The following is a 17,941-nucleotide window of genomic DNA, read 5'->3' as shown; positions in this document are numbered from 1 at the left end:
TTTTTTAATTGAAGTATAGATGATTTACAATATTGTGTTAGTTTTAGGTGTACATATGGAATGTTTTTTAATTGCAGAATTTTATTTGAGCAATATGAAGCCAATTCTCTTTGCAAAGGGCCCAATTGCAAAGCTTTTAATATTGCAAGTATAGATTGGGTATAAGTATATAAGTATAAGTATAGATTAAGTATAGATGGGATTTTTTAGTTTTGTTATTATCAGTGTTTGTACATTACAGAAGACCATCCAATTGTCTGTGCTATATATTGATATTGAATTTCTTTGTGGGTTTACTCTTTGGTTAGGCAGAGCCAGCCACCTTTGCCTTTTTGTATTTCAGGTGATTACAGTTCCTCAGCAGCAGTCAGTGAAAGTGACATCTTCTGGAATAGAACACATACCAGCATTCAATAAAATGACAAGCCAGCCTAGTGAAGAAGCTTTAGCCTTTACTAAAACAGCAAAGTCTCAATTGGTAGAAATGGAACCTGCCACACACAATCTGCAACCTTCACTTTCTTCTCAGAAGTTACAAGCTCTTCAGGAAACCTTAAAAGAAGATAAAAGAATTCCCAAACAAGCTGACAACTTCTCATCTTTCAGTATGGCTTGTGAGACTGTTGTATCTTTGATGACTCCAGAAAAGGCATTGGAAGAAAATTCAGCCACAGGAAGTAGCATGCAGTCTGGATCTGAACTGTTGTTTAAAGAGAGAGAGATACTTACTGCTGGGATGCAGCCTACCTCTAATAGTGAATTTTCAGCCACTCTTGGTGGCAGAGGGAAATCAGTGGCAAAGAGTGGTCCAGAGAGAGTAAAGTGCTTACCACTCCGTGAAGAAAAAGCCTATGTTCAAACACAGAGCTCACTCTTCTATTCACCGTCTTCCCCAATGAGCAGTGATGATGAGTCAGAAGTAGAGGATGAGGACTTAAAGGTGGAGCTTCAAAGATTACGAGAAAAGTAAGGACTGCTTCTCTTTTGTCACAAATTTGATTGCCTTGGGTTTTATAGAGCTAAGTATTTGATTGGTAACTAATTTTGGATTGGTGACATTTTAATGATGGAAAAAATTTATGGTTGAAAACTACAAAGGTAGCATCAGATCCCACAGGCTAAGGGCTCAGTCCCACAAGACTGCCTCCTTTCAGATGCCCATCATGAGTCCAGGTAGTGTTACCTATGGTTCTTAACAACTTGTTATAAATCAGAGGTTCCCACAAACCCCTCCCCAGGTTTGATTACCTTGCTAGAGTGGCTTACAGAGCTCAGGAAAACAGTTTCCTTACTAGATTATTGGTTTATTATAAAAGGATACAACTCAAGAACAGCCAGATGGCAAGGTATAAGGGAAGGGGCATGGAACTTCATGGCCTCCCAGAAGTGCCACTCTCCCAGCACCTCATGTCTTCACTGACCTAGAAGCTCTTAGAACCCCTGTAGTTCACGGATTTTTATGGAAGCTTCATTACATAGGCATGATTGATTAAATCGTTGGCCATTGGTGATTAATTCAACTTCCATCCTTATTCCCCTCCTTAGAGGTACCCATCCTTAGGGGCTATCCAAAAGTCACTTCGTGATCAGAGGGGCTTGTTTTGAATAATGAGACACTCCTTTTCCCTTTATCACCCTGGAACTATTTCAGGAACTGGAGCTATTTGAGGACAAAAGACCAAATATTATAACAAAAGATTCTCCCATTGCTCTTATCACTTAGGAAGTTACAAGGGTTTTAGGAGCTGTGTGCCAAGAACAGGGACAAAGACCAAATATATCTTTTTTATTATAAAACGTAATATCACAACTGTAAAAATGCACATAAACCAGTCTCCTATTTCTCATGCCCTAATCTCCTCAGAGGCAACCACTATGAACTATTTGGTATATATCTTGCCTGTCATTTTTCTTGCATTTACAAATATATAGTTTTTGAGTTTTATAAAAGTGGGATCATAATATATGTTACTCTACAATTTTTTGACTTAACATTGTCTCCTCTTCATATTCATGTTTGCACAAATAATCTTTATTCCATACATTGGAATAGCATATAGCCATTTAAAGTTTATTTAATCTCTCCTTAATGGGCATTTCAGTTTTATCCCATATTTTGCTTATGTAAAAAGTGTTGAAGGCAACATCCTTATATTTTTACATACTTATGTTAGTATTTTTGTAGGATAGATACCTAAAAGTGGAATTGCTTGGTTAAAAGGTTTGTACATTTAAAATTGTCATCCAGTGTAGATATACCATTTTACACACCAAACAGAAATATATGAAAGTGCCTGTTTTCCCACACCTTAACAAGATTAGACTGGATATTATTGATTCTTTTCATTTTATTCCAATCAGATGAATAAAAAATAGTTTTAAAAATCTGTGTTCTATGTATACTAACACATATATATGAATCTAAAAGAAAAAAATATGGTTCTGAAGAACCTAGGGGCAGGATAGGAATAAAGACGCAGACGTAGAGAATGGACTTGAGGACACGGGGAGGGGGAAGGTAAGCTGGGACGAAGTGAGAGAGTGGCATGGACATATATACACTACCAAATGTAAAATAGATAGCTAGTGGGAAGTAGCCACATAGCACAGGGAGATCAGCTTGGTGACCACCTAGAGGGGTGGGATAGGGAGGGTGGGAGGGAGACAGAAGAGGGAGGAGATATGGGGATGCATGTATATGTATAGCTGATTCACTTTGTTATACAGAAGAAACTAACACACCATTGTAAAACAATTATACTGCAATTAAGATGTTAAAAATTTTGTGTTCTAATTAATACTAAGGATGTGCATCATCTCATATTTATTGGCTACTTGTATTTCCTCTTCTTTGGAGTCACCTTTTCATATTTTTTCCCCCTTTTTCTATAAAGTTGTTTCCTTTTTTCTTATTGATTTTTAGGAGCTATTTATATATTCGGAATATTAACCTTTTACTATATGTTACAAATTTTTTTCCTGTTTATACCTGCAACATATAATAAAGAAAAGGTTAATATTATCAGTACTATGAGACTTTAATTTTTTATTATTTTTTTTTTTTTGCGGTATGCGGGCCTCTCACTGTTGTGGCCTCTTCCATTGCGGAGTACAGGCTCTGGACGCGCAGGCTCAGCAGCCATGGCTCACGGGCCCAGCTGCTCCGCAGCATGTGGGATCTTCCTGGACTGGGGCACGAACCCGTGTCCCCTGCATCGGCAGGTGAACTCTCAACCACTGCGCCACCAGGGAAGCCCGAGACTTTAATTTTTTAAATTATTTTTTACTGTATTGAAGTTTTAGAAATTCGTTTTTGTCAATTTATTGAGCTTTTTGTTTATGTCTGATTAGTTTAATGTCACACTTAGGAAGGCATTGAAAATCTTAAAATTGTGAAAATATTCTGTATTTCCACATTCTTAATCTAAATTCCTTGTTAAACTTTACTTGTACTGGTAGAGTTCCTTGGCTCATTTGTATGGTGCCTGTGCCATTAAAATGCTTTCTGCATGATTTTCCTTCAGACACATTCAGGAGGTGGTAAATCTTCAAACCCAGCAGAATAAGGAGTTACAGGAGCTCTATGAACGCCTTCGGGCAATTAAAGATGGCAAAGTCCAATCATCAGAGATTCCTCTACCACCTGCATCACCACGTAGACCAAGATCTTTTAAAAGCAAACTTCGAAGCCGTCCCCAGTCCTTGACACATGTGGACAGTGGCACAGTTGTAACAGGTAAATCAATCTTAAAAGTGATTAAAAAAAACTGGTCAAAGATCAGCAAAATTAGAAAAATAACAATTAACTTATTTTTTATTAAGCTAAGGTGATTTAAAGAAGTATACATTATTCTGAGGTTCTTTTCCACTTTGTTGGTGCTGAATGTTCTTTTATGAAATAATGATGAGGATAGGTGATAGATTTTGGAGAGCAGATGAGTGTTATGTTTTCATTTGGAAAACAAATACCTGGAAACCCAGTTTAAATCCCCCAAATAAGTTTTTGAAATGTTGGTAGTCAATGGGAACTGCTGGTCTAGCATTTGGAGTTTGTTGAGGATTTTATTGCTTAACAAAGATAATCTTAAAAGTAAAGTTATGTGCTATCTGATGTAAGAGATCTTCATTTATTACGAGACTATTAGAAAAACTGTACATCTTTGAATTTGTAAAAAGAGAGGATCAGTCTCAACTTAATAAAGAAGTTGTTAATCAGGTCAGACTTACTTGGTTACTTGTGCATAGTCAAGGTGGGGTTGAGGGTGAACTGTAAAGGTATATGTGAGATCACAACAGAATTTGTGATAGGCAGAAAAATGGTCCCCCCCCCCAAAGACATCCATGTGCAAATCCCTGCAACCTGTGACTGTGTTCAATTATATGGCAAAGGGTAATTGAGGTTGTAGATGGAATTTTAGATGCTAATCAACATTTTAAGATGGGTAGATATCCTGGATTATCTGAGTGGGCCCAGTGTAATCACAAGGGTCCTCTAAAGTAGAAGAGAGAGGCAGAAGAAAAGATATGAGGAAGGAAGCAGTGTCAGAGAGATGCAGCACTGCTGGCTTTGAAGATGGAGGAGAAGGGCCACAAACCAAGGAATGCAGGCAACCCATAGAAGCTGGAAAAGGCTGGGGAAGTTTGAAAAAACAAGGTTTATTATTCACAGGTCCTGGGGAGTACACATCGTGTGGGCCACATAGCAAGAGGTTTGGTCAGGAGGTGGGAAACAGGAGTACATACTAGAGAGCAACAGCACACACTAGCAGATCTGGGGTTCTTACTTTATTCTGGTTGAGGGTGGGGTACCTAGTGTTTCACAAGTTCACTGTTTATTGAGAGTGAGAGTGGGAATTAAAGCACAGGGAGGGAAAAGCAGGGTCACTCAAATGATCAGTTATCTAGGTCAACCAGGGCTTTCTAAAAGGGAAACTTCATGGGTGGGGTGGCCTGGCTCTTTATACAGTTGTATAGCTGGCAATGGGTTTATTTGAGATGGATTTCTTTGAAATGTATACCTCAGCAATCAAAAGCTTAATGTCAGGTACTTTCTTATTAGAATCAAAAAAGCTAATTGTCAGGCACTTACACCACACTGCTTCTTTCTAGTCAACCATGGGATCTCATGGTAAAAACATGCCTTTTGAGATTGGTTTTTTGACTCATAACATTGTCTTGGGATTATTTAAGTTATTTTGTGTTATAATAGCTTATTCCTTTTAGTTGCTGAGTAATATTCCATGCTATGGATGTACCACAGCTTGTGTTTTTTTTCTTTTTCAACATCTTTATTGGATTATAATTGCTTTACAATGGTGTGTTAGTTTCTGCTTTATAAAAAAAGTGAATCAGTTATACATATACATATGTCCCCATATCTCTTCCCTCTTACATCTCCCTCCCTCCCACCATCCCTATCCCACCCTTCTAGGTGGTCACAAAGCACCGAGCTGATCTCCCTCTGCTATGCGGCTACTTCCCACTAGCTATCTATTTTACAATTGGTAATGTATATATGTCCATGCCACGTCTCACTTTGTCCCAGCTTACCCTTCCTCCTCCCCGTATCCTCAAGTACATTCTCTAGTAGGTCGGCATCTTTATTCCTGTCTTCCCCCTAGGCTCTTCTGATCATTCTTTTCTTTCTTCTTTTTTTTTTTTTTAGATTCCATATATATGTATTAGCACACGGTATTTGTTTTTCTCTTTCTTACTTACTTCACTCTGTATAACAGTCTCTAGGTCCATCCACCTCACTATAAATAACTCAGTTTCGTTCCTTTTTATGGCTGAGTAATATTCCATTGTACATATGTGCCACATCTTCTTTATCCATTCATCTGTTGATGGACATTTAGGTTGCTTCCATGTCCTGGCTATTGTAAATAGAGCTGCAATAAACATTTTGGTACATGACTCTTTTTGAATTACAGTTTTCTCAGGGTATATGCCCAGTAGTGGGATTGCTGGGTCATATGGTAGTTCTATTTGTAGTATTTTAAGGAACCTCCACACTGTTTTCCATAGTGGCTGTATCAATTCACATTCCCACCAAAGTGCAAGAGGGTTCCCTTTTCTCCACACCCTCTCCAGCATTTATTGTTTGTAGAATTTTTGATGATGGCCATTCTGACCGGTGTGAGATTATATCTCATTGTACTTTTGATTTGCATTGCTCTAATGATTAATGATGTTGAGCATTCTTTCATGTGTTTGCTGGCAATCTGTATATCTTCTTTGGAGAAATGTCTATTTAGGTCTTCTGCCCATTTTTGGATTGGGTGGTTTGTTTTTTTGATATTGAGCTGCATGAGTTGCTTGTATGTTTTGGAGATTAATCCGTTTTCAGTTGCTTCATTTGCAAATATTTTCTTGCATTCTGAGGGTTGTCTTTTGGTCTTGTTTATGGTTTCCTTTGCTGTGCAAAAGCTTTTAAGTTTCATTAGGTCCCATTTGTTTACTTTGTTTTTATTTCCATTTCTCTAGGAGGTGGGTCAAAAAGGATCTTGCTGTGATTTATGTCATAGAGTGTTCTGCCCATGTTTTCCTCTAAGAGTTTGATAGTTTCTGGCCTTACATTTAGGTCTTTAATCCATTTTGAGTTTATTTTTGTGTATGGTGTTAAGGAGTGTTCTAATTTCATTCTTTTACATGTAGCTGTCCAGTTTTCCCAGCACCACTTATTGAAGAGGCTGTCTTTTCTCCACTGTATTCTTGCCTCCTTTGTCAAAGATAAGGTGACCATATGTGCGTGGGTTTACCTCTGGGCTTTCTGTTGTGTTCCATTGATCTATATTTCTGTTTTTGTGCCAGTACAATACTGTCTTGATTACTGTAGCTTTGTAGTATAGTCTGAAGTCAGGGAGCCTAATTCCTCCAGCTCCGTTTTTCTTTCTCAAGATTGTTTTGGCTATTCGGGGTCTTTTGTGTTTCCACAAAAATTGTGAAGTTTTTTGTTCTAGTTCTGTGAAAAATGCCATTGGTAGTTTGTTAGGGATTGCACTGAATCTGTAGATTGCTTTGGGTAGTAGAGTCATTTTCACAATGTTTATTATTCCAATCCAAGAACATGGTATATCTCTCCATCTACTTGTATCATCTTTAATTTCTTTCATCAGTGCCTTATAGTTTTCTGCATACAGGTGTTTTGTCTCCTTAGGTAGATTGATTCCTAGGTATTTTATTCTTTTGTTGCAATGGTAAATGGGAGTGTTTCCTTAATTTCTCTTTCAGATTCTTCATCATTAGTGTATAGGAATGGAAGAGATTTCTGTGCATTAATTTTGCATCCTGCCACTTTACCAAATTCATTGACTAGCTCTAGTAGTTTTTTGGTAGCATCTTTAGGATTCTCTATGTATGGTTTCATGTCACCTGCAATCAGTAACAATTTTACTTCTTTTCTGATTTGGATTCCTTTTATTTCTTTTTCTTCCCTGATTGCTGTGGCTAAAACTTCCAAAACTATGTTGAATAGTAATGGTGAGAGTGGGCAACCTTGTCTTGTTCCTGATCTTACTGGAAATGGTTTCAGTTGTTCACCATTGAGAATGATGTTAGCTGTAGGTTTGTCATACATGGCCTTTGTTATGTTGAGGTAAGTTCCCTCTATGCCTACTTTCTGGAGGGCTTGTATCATAAATTGGTGTTGAATTTTGTCAAAAGCTTTTTCTCCATCTATTAAGATGATCATACGGTTTTTCTCCTTCAGTTTGTTAAAATGGTGTATCACATTGATTGATTTGCATATATTGAAGAATACTTGCATTCCAGGGATAAACCCCACTTGATCACGGTGTATGATCCTTTTAATGTGCTGCTGGAATCTGTTTGCTAGTATTTTGTTCAGGATTTTTACATCTATGTTCATCAGTGATATTGGCCTGTAGTTTTCTTTCTTTGTGACATCTCTGTCTGATTTTGGTATCAGGGTGATGGTGGCCTCCTACAATGAGTTTGGGAATCTTCCTACCGCTGCTATATTTTGGAAGAATTTGAGAAGGATAGGTGTTTGCTCTTCTCTAAATATTTGATAGAATTCTCCAGTGAAGACATCTAGTCCTCCTGGGCTTTTGTTTCTTGGAAGATCTTTTAATCTCAGTTTCAGTGCTTTTGATTGGTCTGTTTATATTTTCTGTTTCTTTCTGGTTCAGTCTTGGAAGACTTTGCTTTTCTAGGAATTTGTCCATTTCTTCCAGGTTGTCCATTTATTGGCATATAGGTGCTTGTAGTAATCTCTCATGATTCTTTGTATGTCTGCAGTGTCAGTTGTTACATCTCCTTTTTAATTTGTAATTCTATTGATTTGAGCCTTCTCCCTTTTTTTCTTGATGAGTCTGGCTAATGGTTTATCAATTTTGTTTATCTTCTCAAAGAACCAGCTTTTAGTTTCATTGATCTTTGCTATTGTTTCCTTCATTTCTTTTCCATTTATTTCTGATCTGATCTTTATGATTTCTTTCCTTCTGCTAACTTTGGGGTTTTTTTCTTCTCCTTTCTCTAATTGCTTTAGGTATAAGGTTAAGTTGTTTATTTGAGACGTTTCTTGAGGTAAGATTGTATTGCTATAAACTTCCATCTTAGAGCTGCTTTTGCTGCATCACATAGGTTTTAGGTCGTTGTGTTTTCATTGTCATTTGTTTCTAGGTATTTTTGATTTCTTCAGTGATCTCTTGGTTATTTAGTAGTGTATTGTTTAGCCTCCATTTGTCTGTATTTTTTATAGATTTTTTCCTGTAATTGTTATCTAGTCTCATAGTGTTGTGGTCGGAAATATTACTTGATATGATTTCAGTCTTCTTAAATTTACCAAAGCTTGATTTGTGACCCAAGATATGATCTATCCTGGAGAATGTTCCATAAGCACTTGAGAAGAAAGTGTATTCTGTTGTTTTTGGATGGAGTGTCCTATAAATATCAATTAAGTCCATCTCGTTTAATGTATCATTTAAAGCTTGTGTTTCCTTATTGATTTTCATTTTGGATGATCTGTCCATTGGTGACAGTGGGGTGTTAAAGTCCCCTGTTGTGATTGTGTTACTGCTGATTTCCCCTTTTATGGCTGTTAGCATTTGCCTTATGTATTGAGATGCTCCTATGTTGGGTGCATAAATATGTACAAATGTTATATCTTCTTCTTGGATTGATGCTTTGATCATTATGTAGTGTCATTCTGTGTCTCTTGTCTATTTTGTCTGATATGAGAATTGCTACTTGAGCTTTCTTTTGATTTCCATTTGCATGGAATATCTTTTTCCATCCCCTCACTTTCAGTCTGTATGTGTCCCTAGGTCTGAAGTGGGTCTCTTGTAGGCAGCATATATACGGGTCTTGTTTTTGTATCCATTCAGGCGGTCTGTGTCTTTCGGTTGGAGCATTTAATCCATTTACATTTAAGGCAGTTATCGATATGTATGTTCCTATTGCCATTTTCTTAAATGTTTGGGGTTTGTTATTGTAGGTCTTTTCCTTCTCTTGTGTTTCCTGCCTAGAGATGTTCATTTAGCATTTGTTGTAAAACTGGTTTGCTGGTGGTGAATTCTCTTAGATTTTGCTTGTCTGTAAAGGTTTTAATTTCTCCTTCGAATCTGAATGGGATCCTTGCTGGGTAGAGTAATCTTGGTTGTAGGTTTTTCCGCTTCATCACTTTAAATATGTCCTGCCACTCTCTTGTGGCTTGCAGAGTTTCTGCTGAAAGATCAGCTGTTAACATTATGGGGATACCCTTGTGTGTTATTTGTTGTTTTTCCCTTGCTGCTTTTAGTATTTTTTCCATTTAATATTTTTACCTTGGTCCTTCATCTGCTGTGTGTTTCTCTGTCTTCTCATTTTGCTTAACTTACCATGTTTGGGGTCTCCTTTTCACAGGCTGCAGGTTCATAGTGTCTGTTGTTTTTGGTGTCTGCCCCCAGTGGCTAAGGTTGGTTCAGTGGGTTTTGTAGGCTTCCTGGTGAGGGGACTGGTGCCTGCGTTCTGGTGGATGAGGCTGGATCTTGTCTTTCTTGTGGGCAGGACCGTGTCTCGTGGTGTGTTTTGGGGTGTCTATGACCTTATTATGATTTTAGGCAGCCTCTCTGCTAATGGGTGGGGTTGTTTTCCTGTTTTGCTAGTTTTTTGGCATAGGGTGTCCAGCACTGTAACTTGCTGGTCATTGAGTGGAGTTGGGTCTTAACGTTGAGATGTAGATCTCTGGGAGAGCTTTCGCCATTTGATATTATGTGGAGCCAGGAGGTCTTTGGTGGACCAATGTCCTGAACTCCGCTCTCCCATCTCAGAGGCACTGGCCTGACACCCGGCTGGAGCACCAAGACCCTGTCAGCCACACCGCTCAGAGGAAAAGGGAGGACAAAAAAGGAAGAAAGAAAAAAATAATAAAATAAAATAAAGGTATTAAAAGAAAAAATATATATTATTAAAATTTAAAAAATTTTAAATTCATAAAAAAAGGAAAGAAAGAGCAACCAAACCATTAAAGAAATCCACCAATGATAACAAGCGCTAAAAACTATGCTAAGAAAAAGAAAAAGGACAGACAGAACCCTAGGAAAAATGGTAAAAGCAAAGCTATACAGACAAAATCAAAGAAGTATATACATACACACTCACAAAAAGGGAAAAAGGAAAACAGTATATATTTCTATATATTACAAAATTATAAAGGAAGAGAGCAACCAAATCAATAAACAAATCTACCAATGGTAATAAACTCTAAATATTAAACTAAGATAAACGTAAAACCAGAAACATATTACATGCAGAAAGGAAACCTGAAGTCTACAGTTGCTTCCAAAGTCCCCCGCCTCAATTTTGGGATGATTTGTTGTCCATTCAGGTATTCCAGAGATGCAGGGTACATCGAGTTGATTTTGGATATTTGATCTGCTGGCTCCATGCCGGCTAGCTGTGGCGCACTAGTCCCCTTCAGGCTGTTCACGCAGCCAACTCCAGTTCTCTCCCTGGGATCTGACCTCCAAATCCGGAGTCTCAGCTCCCAGCCCCCACCCCCATCCCCGCCCTGGTGGGTGACCAGAGAAGCCTGTCAGGCTGGTGAGTGCTGGTCGGCACTGATTCTCTGTGCGAGAATCTCTCTGCTTTGCCCTCTGTACCCCTGTTGCTGTTCTCTCCTCCGTGGCTCCGAAGCTTCCCCCCCACCACCCCCCATCTCCACCAGTGAAGGGGCTTCCTAGTGTGTGGAAACTTTTCCTCCTTCACAGCTCCCTCCCAGTGCTGCAGGCCCTTTCCCTACTCTTTTGTCTCTGTTTTCTCTTTTTTCTTTTGCCCTACCCAGGTACGTGGGGAGTTTCTTGCCTTTTGGGAAGTCTGAGGTCTTCTGCCAGTGTTCAGTAGGTGTTCTGTAGGAGTTGTTCCACATGTAGATGTATTTCTGATTTATTTGTGGGGAGGAAGGTGATCTCCACATCTTACTCCCCTGCCATCTTGAAGGTCTCTCTGTTTATTTGTTTAGTGATTTTCCTTTACTAATTCTGTATTCCCTGAGTTCTTTGCTAGCCATTGAGTTCTTTGCTAGGTAAAAAATTTCTAAAAAAAATTTTTAAAGCCTGGTATGCTAGGGTTCACACCTGGGCCAGTACAGTTAGTGGTGAACCAATAATTGGTCAGAATATTTTATTAAATGCCTTGTCTGGTTGTCGTCGTCAAGAAAATCTCTGTGAGAAGGCACACCTTCAGGCTTTAGTTTGCAAGATATCCTTTGAATTTACTTCCTGCTTGCCCAGGAACTCAAATCGAGCCAGAATTGAATGACTAGTCCATTCTCCTTTTTCAGGTCTTTCCTGGTATGGCAGAGATTTATATTCCCAGGAATATGTCAGAGGTTTTCAAATTTTCCTATAGTCATTTAGTTGTCCTAACATTGTTTTTAAATTCTAGACCAGGATCTTATTTGCCCAAACTGAAATCATAGCCTTAAGCATCTGATTTGTTGCCAGCACTTTCCTATTGTTTCAGTAATGCTCTGGAGGTAGCCCCCTACCTCTTCCTGCCCCTCATACCCATGCCTGGCTGGGCTGAGCTGAACTCTGAGTGAAATCAAATATCCACCACACTAATAATACAGGTTTTCCCAGGTTGTTTCGAGTTCAGACAAAATATTGACTGTGCTCTGGGGATAGTGCTTTTAAGGGAGCTCAAAAAGAGGTCTGTTTTCTCCATTGTCTGCAGTGTTCCTGGCTTTTGGCTACCACAACACTGAGCTGGGGCGAAAGGGGTATGGGAATTACGACAAGTTAAAAATGTCACAGACCTCAGTAGTTTGTCCTGGGTTAATGATTTTTATTTTGTTCTTTGTCTTTGGATAATTGTTAGAGTTCTGAAATGGTTGGTTTTAGTTGTTTTGCCCATATTTTCATTGTCTTAAGAGCAAATTCACCTAGGTCCTTTCGCTGCATTTTTTGAAGGCATTCTCCTCCCTCTTTTTCTATTTTCTGAAACAGTTTGTGTTGAATTAGTATCATTTCTTCTTTAAATGTCTAGAAGAATTTTCCAGGGAAACAATGTGGGCTCAGAGATTTATTTTTTTAGAGGTTTTTAACTGCAAATTCAAATTCTTGAATAGTAGTTACAGGATTATGCAGGTTATAAATTTTCTGTTGGCTGAGTTTTGGTAGCTTGTGGATTTTGAGAACTTGGTCCATTTCATCTACGTTGCTGAATCTTTGTGTTTAGAGTTGTTCATTATTATTTTCTTAATATCTTGTATATTTGTAGTATTATCATCTCTTTAATTCCTGATATCTGTAATTTGCATCATTGTTTTTCTTTGTCAGTCTTGTAGATGTTCATCAATTTTATTGATCTTTTCAAAGATCCATTTGTACTTTTATTGATTTTCTCTGTTGTTTTCCAATTTTAAATTTCATTGATTTCTGCTATTATCTTTATTATTTCCTTCCTTCTACATGCCTTGTTTTTATTTTGCTGTTTTTCTGGTGTCTTAAAATAGAAGCTTAGATTTTTGATGTGAGACCTTTCTTTTTGTAATACAAGCATGTAATGCTATAAATTTTCCTTATGAGCCCTACTTTGGCTGCATCTACTAAGATTTTTAAAAATTAAGCTTTATTTTGGGGGGATATTTTTAGATTTACACAAAAATTATTAAGATAGTACAGAAAGTTTCCATATCTCTCATGCCCAGTTTCCCCAATTATTAACATCTTATACATTAGTATGGTACATTTATCACAGCTAATAAACCAATCTAGATACATGATTGTTAATCAAAATTCACATTTTACTCTGATTTCCTTAGTTTTTACTTTATATCCTTTTTCTGTCCCAGGATCACATCCAGGACACCACATTATATTTAGCAGTCATGTCTCCTAGGCTCCTTTTGGCTTCAACAGTTTCTCAGAATTTCCTTGTTTTTGATGACCCTGACAGTTTTGAGGAGTACCGGTCAGTTATTTTGAAGAATTTTGTTTTTGAACAAATCTTTACTTACTGGTGTTGGGCGGGAAGAAATTTTCCTCTGGCCTTCTAGGTTCCTCTGGCTGGTCTAAAATTAAATTAACATGACACAAATTAATAGGAGAAAATCAAACAAAAGTTTAATAACATGTATACATGGGAGACATTCACAGAAAGTTAGACAAGATGAAAAGGCAGAGGGCTATATACCAGATGAAGAAACAAGATAAAACCCTAGAAAAACAACTAAATGAAGTGATGATAGGCAACCTTCCAGAAAAGGAATTCAGAATAATGATAGTGAAGATGATCCGGGACCTCGGAAAAAGAATGGAGGCAAAGATTGAGAGGATGCAAGAACTGTTTAACAGGGCTTCCCTGGTGGCGCAGTGGTTGAGAGTCCACCTGCCGATGCAGGGGACACAGGATCGTGTGCCGGTCCGGGAAGATCCCACATGCTGTGGAGCGGCTGGGCCCGTGGGCCATGGCCGCTGAGCCTGCGCGTCCGGAGCCTGTGCTCCGCAATGGGAGAGGCCACAACAGTGAGAGGCCCACGTACCACAAAAATAAAATAAAATAAAATAAGGAAATGTTTAACAAAGACCTAGAAGAATTAGAGAACAAACAAACAGAGATGAACAATACAATAACTGAAATGAAAACTACACTAGAAGGAATCAATAGCAGAATAACTGAGGCAGAAGAATGGATAAGTGACCTGGAAGACAGAATGGTGGAATTCACTGCTGTGGAACAGACTAAAGAAAAAATAAAGAAAAGAAATGAAGACAGCCTAAGAGATCTCTGGGACAACGTTAAACACGACAACATTCGCATTATAGGGGTCCCAGAAGGAGACGAGAGAGACAAAGGACCAGAGAAAATATTTGAAGAGATTATAGTCGAAACCTTCCCTAACATGGGAAAGGAAATAGCCACCCAAGTCCAGGAAGCGCAGCGAGTCCCATACAGGATAAACCCAAGGAGAAACATGCCGAGACACATAGTAATCAAATTGGCAAAAATTAAAGACAAAGAAAAATTATTGAAACCAGCAAGGGAAAAATGACAAATAACATACAGGGAACTCCCATAAGGTTAACAGCTGATTTCTCATCAGAAACTCTACAAGCCAGAAGGGAGTGGCATGATATACTTAAAGTGATGAAAGGGAAGAACCTACAACCAAGAATACTCTACCCAGCAAAGATCTCATTCAGATTCGATGGAGAAATCAAAAGCTTTACAGAGAAGCCAAACCTAACAGAATTCAGCACCACCAAACCAGCTGTACAACAAATGCTAAAGGAACTTCCCTAAGTGGGAAACACAAGAGAAGAAAAGGACCTACAAAAACAAACCCAAAACAATAAGAAAATGGTCATAGGAACACATATCAATAATTACCTTAAACGTGACTGGATTAAATGCTACAACCAAAAGACATAGGCTTGCTGAATGGATACAGAAACAAAACCCATATATATGCTGCTTACAAGAGAGCCACTTCAGACCTAGGGACACATACAGACTGAAAGTGAGGGGATGGAAAAAGATATTCCATGCAAATGGAAATCTAAAGAAAGCTGGAGTAGCAATACTCCTATCAGATAAAATAGACTTAAAAATAAATAATATTACAAGAGAGAAGGAAGGACACTACCTAATGATGAAGGGATCAATCCAAGAAGAAGATATAACAATTATAAATATATATGCACCCAACATAGGAGCACCTCAATACATAAGGCAACTGCTAACAGCTATAAAAGAGGAAATCGACAGTAACACAATAGTGGGTGACTTTAACACCTCACTTACACCAATGGACAGATCTTCCAAAGTGAAAAGAAATAAGGAAACATAAGCTTTAAATGACACAATAGACCAGATAGATTTAATTGATATTTATAGGACATTCCATCCAAAAACAGCAGATTACACTTTCTTCTCAAGTGCTCATGGAACAGTCCCCAGGATAGACCACATCTTGGGTCACAAATCAAGCCTCAGTAAATTTAAGAAAATTGAAATCATATCAAGCATCTTTTCTGACCACAGCGCCATGAGATTAGAAATGAATTACTGGGAAAAACATGTAAAAAACACAAACACATGGAGGCTAAACAATACAGTACTAAATAACCAAGAAATCACTGAGGAAATCAAAGAGGAAATCAAAAAATACCTAGAGACAAATGGAACAAAAACACGATGATCCAAAACCTATGGGCTGCAGCAAAAGCAGTTCTAAGAGGGACGTTTATAGCTATAGAAGCCTACCTCAAGAAACAGGAAAAATCTCAAATAAACAATCTAACCTTACACCTAAAGGAACTAGAGAAAGAGGAACAAACAAAACCCAAAGGAAAGAAATCATAAAGATCAGAGCAGAAATAAATGAAATAGAAACAAAGAAAACAATAGCAAAGATCAATAAAACTAAAAGCTGGTTCTTTGAGAAGACAAACAAAATTGATAAACCAGTAGCCAGACTCATCTGGAAAAAGAGGGAGAGGACTCAAATCAATAAAATTAGAAATGAAAAAGGAGATGTTACAACAGACACCGCAGAAATACAAAGCATCCTAAGAGACTACTACAAGCAACTGTATGCCAATAAAATGGACAACCTGGAAGAAATGGACAAACTCTTAGAAAGGTATAACCTTCCAAGGCTGAACCAGGAAGAAATAGAAGATATGAGCAGAACAATCATAAGTAATGGAATTGAAACTGTGATTAAAAATCTTCCAACAGGACTTCCCTGGTGGCGCAGTGGTTGGGGGTCCGCCTGCCAATGCAAGGGCCACGGGTTCATGCCCCAGTCCAGGACGATCCCACATGCCGCAGAGCGGCTGGGCCCGGGAGCCATGGCCGCTGAGCCTGCGTGTCGGGAACCTGTGCTCTGCAATGGGAGAAGCCACAACAGTGAGAGGCCCGCGTACAGCAAAAAAAAAAAAAAAAAAATCTTCCAACAAACAAAAGTCCAGGACCAGATGACTACACAGGTAAATTCTGTCAAACATTTAGAGAAGAGCTAACACCCATCCTTCTCAAACTCTTCCAAAACATTGCAGAGGAAGGAACACTCCCTAACTCATTCTATGAGGCCACCATTACCCTGATACCAAAACCAGACCAATATACTAGAAAAAAAAGGAAATTACAGACCAATATCACTGATGAATATAGATGCAAAAATCCTCAACAATATACTAGCAAACAGAATCCAACAATACATTAAAAGGATCATATACCATGATCAAGTGGGAGTTATACCAGGGATGCAAGGATTCTTCAATATACGCAAATCAATCAATGTGATACACCATATTAACAAACTGAAGAATAAAAACCATATGGTTGGGCTTCCCTCGTGGCGCAGTGGTTCAGAGTCCCCCTGCCGATGCAGGGGACACGGGTTTGTGCCCTGGTCCAGGAAGATCCCACATGCCGTGGAGTGCCTAGGTCCGTGAGCCATGGCCGCTGAGCATGCGTGTCCGGAGGCTGTGCTCTGCAACGGGAGAGGCCACAACAGTGAGAGGTCCGCGTATCACACACACACAAAAAAAACCCATGTGGTCATCTCAATAGATGCAGAAATAACTTTTGACAAAATTCAACACCCATTTATGATAGAAACTCTCCAGAAAGTGGGCATAGAGGGAACCTACCTCAACATAATAAGGGCCATATACGACAAACCCACAGCAAACATCATTCTCAATGATGAAAAACTGAAAGCATTTCCTCTAAGATCAGGAACAAGACAAGGATGTCCACTCTCACCACTATTATTCAACATAGTTTTGGAAGTCCTAGCCACAGCAATCAGAGAAGAAAAAGAAATAAAAGGAATACAAACTGGAAAAGAAGTAAAGCTGTCACTGTTTGCAGATGACATGATACTATACATAGAGAATCCTAAAGATGCCACCAGAAACTACTAGAGCTAATCATTGAATTTGGTAAAGTTACAGGATAAAATATTAATGCACAGAAATCTCTTGCATTCCTATACCCTAATGATGAAAAATCTGAAAGAGAAATTAAGGAAACACTCCCATTTACCACTGCAGCAAAAAGAATAAAATACCTAGGAATAAACCTACCTAGGGAGACAAAAGATTTGTATGCAGAAGACTATAAGACACTGATGAAAGAAATTAAAGATGATACTAACAGATGGAGAGGTATACCATGTTCTTGGATTGGAAGAATCAATACTGTGAAAATGACTATACTATCCAAAGCAATCTACAGATTCAATGCAATCCCTGTCAAGTTGCCAGTGTAAGTTTTTACAGAACTAGAACAAAAAATCTTAAAATTTGTATGGAGACACAAAAGACCCCGAATAGCCAAAGCAGTCTTGCGGGAAAAAAATGGAGCGGGAGGAATTAGACTCCCTGACTTCAGACTATACTACAAAGCTACAGTAATCAAGACAATATGGTACTGGCACAAAAACAGAAACATAGATCAATCGAACAAGATAGAAAGCCCA

The 17,941-nt window shown here is 38.4% G+C and overlaps 1 protein-coding gene across 3 annotated transcripts in view; it reads left to right on the top strand.

Annotated features, from left to right (window-relative positions):
* The window catches only part of WNK3 (WNK lysine deficient protein kinase 3), a gene marked incomplete at both ends in the record, with an annotated part of 146,955 nt that overhangs the window by 109,448 nt on the left and 19,566 nt on the right, over nt 1-17,941 (top strand). For all 3 annotated transcript variants that reach the window (XM_082864604.1, XM_082864603.1, XM_082864602.1), the window contains 2 exons: nt 344-966; nt 3,525-3,736. In XM_082864604.1, coding sequence (XP_082720730.1) covers nt 344-966; nt 3,525-3,736 — 835 coding nt within the window. The remainder of the gene's footprint in view (nt 1-343; nt 967-3,524; nt 3,737-17,941) is intronic.

Source organism: Leucopleurus acutus (assembly GCF_964270905.1).
Source record: "Leucopleurus acutus genome assembly, chromosome: X".
In the NCBI taxonomy this organism is placed as follows: domain Eukaryota; kingdom Metazoa; phylum Chordata; class Mammalia; order Artiodactyla; family Delphinidae; genus Leucopleurus; species Leucopleurus acutus.
The sequence above is the reverse complement of the archived record's forward strand: the minus strand, read 5'-3'. Positions and strand labels throughout refer to the sequence as shown.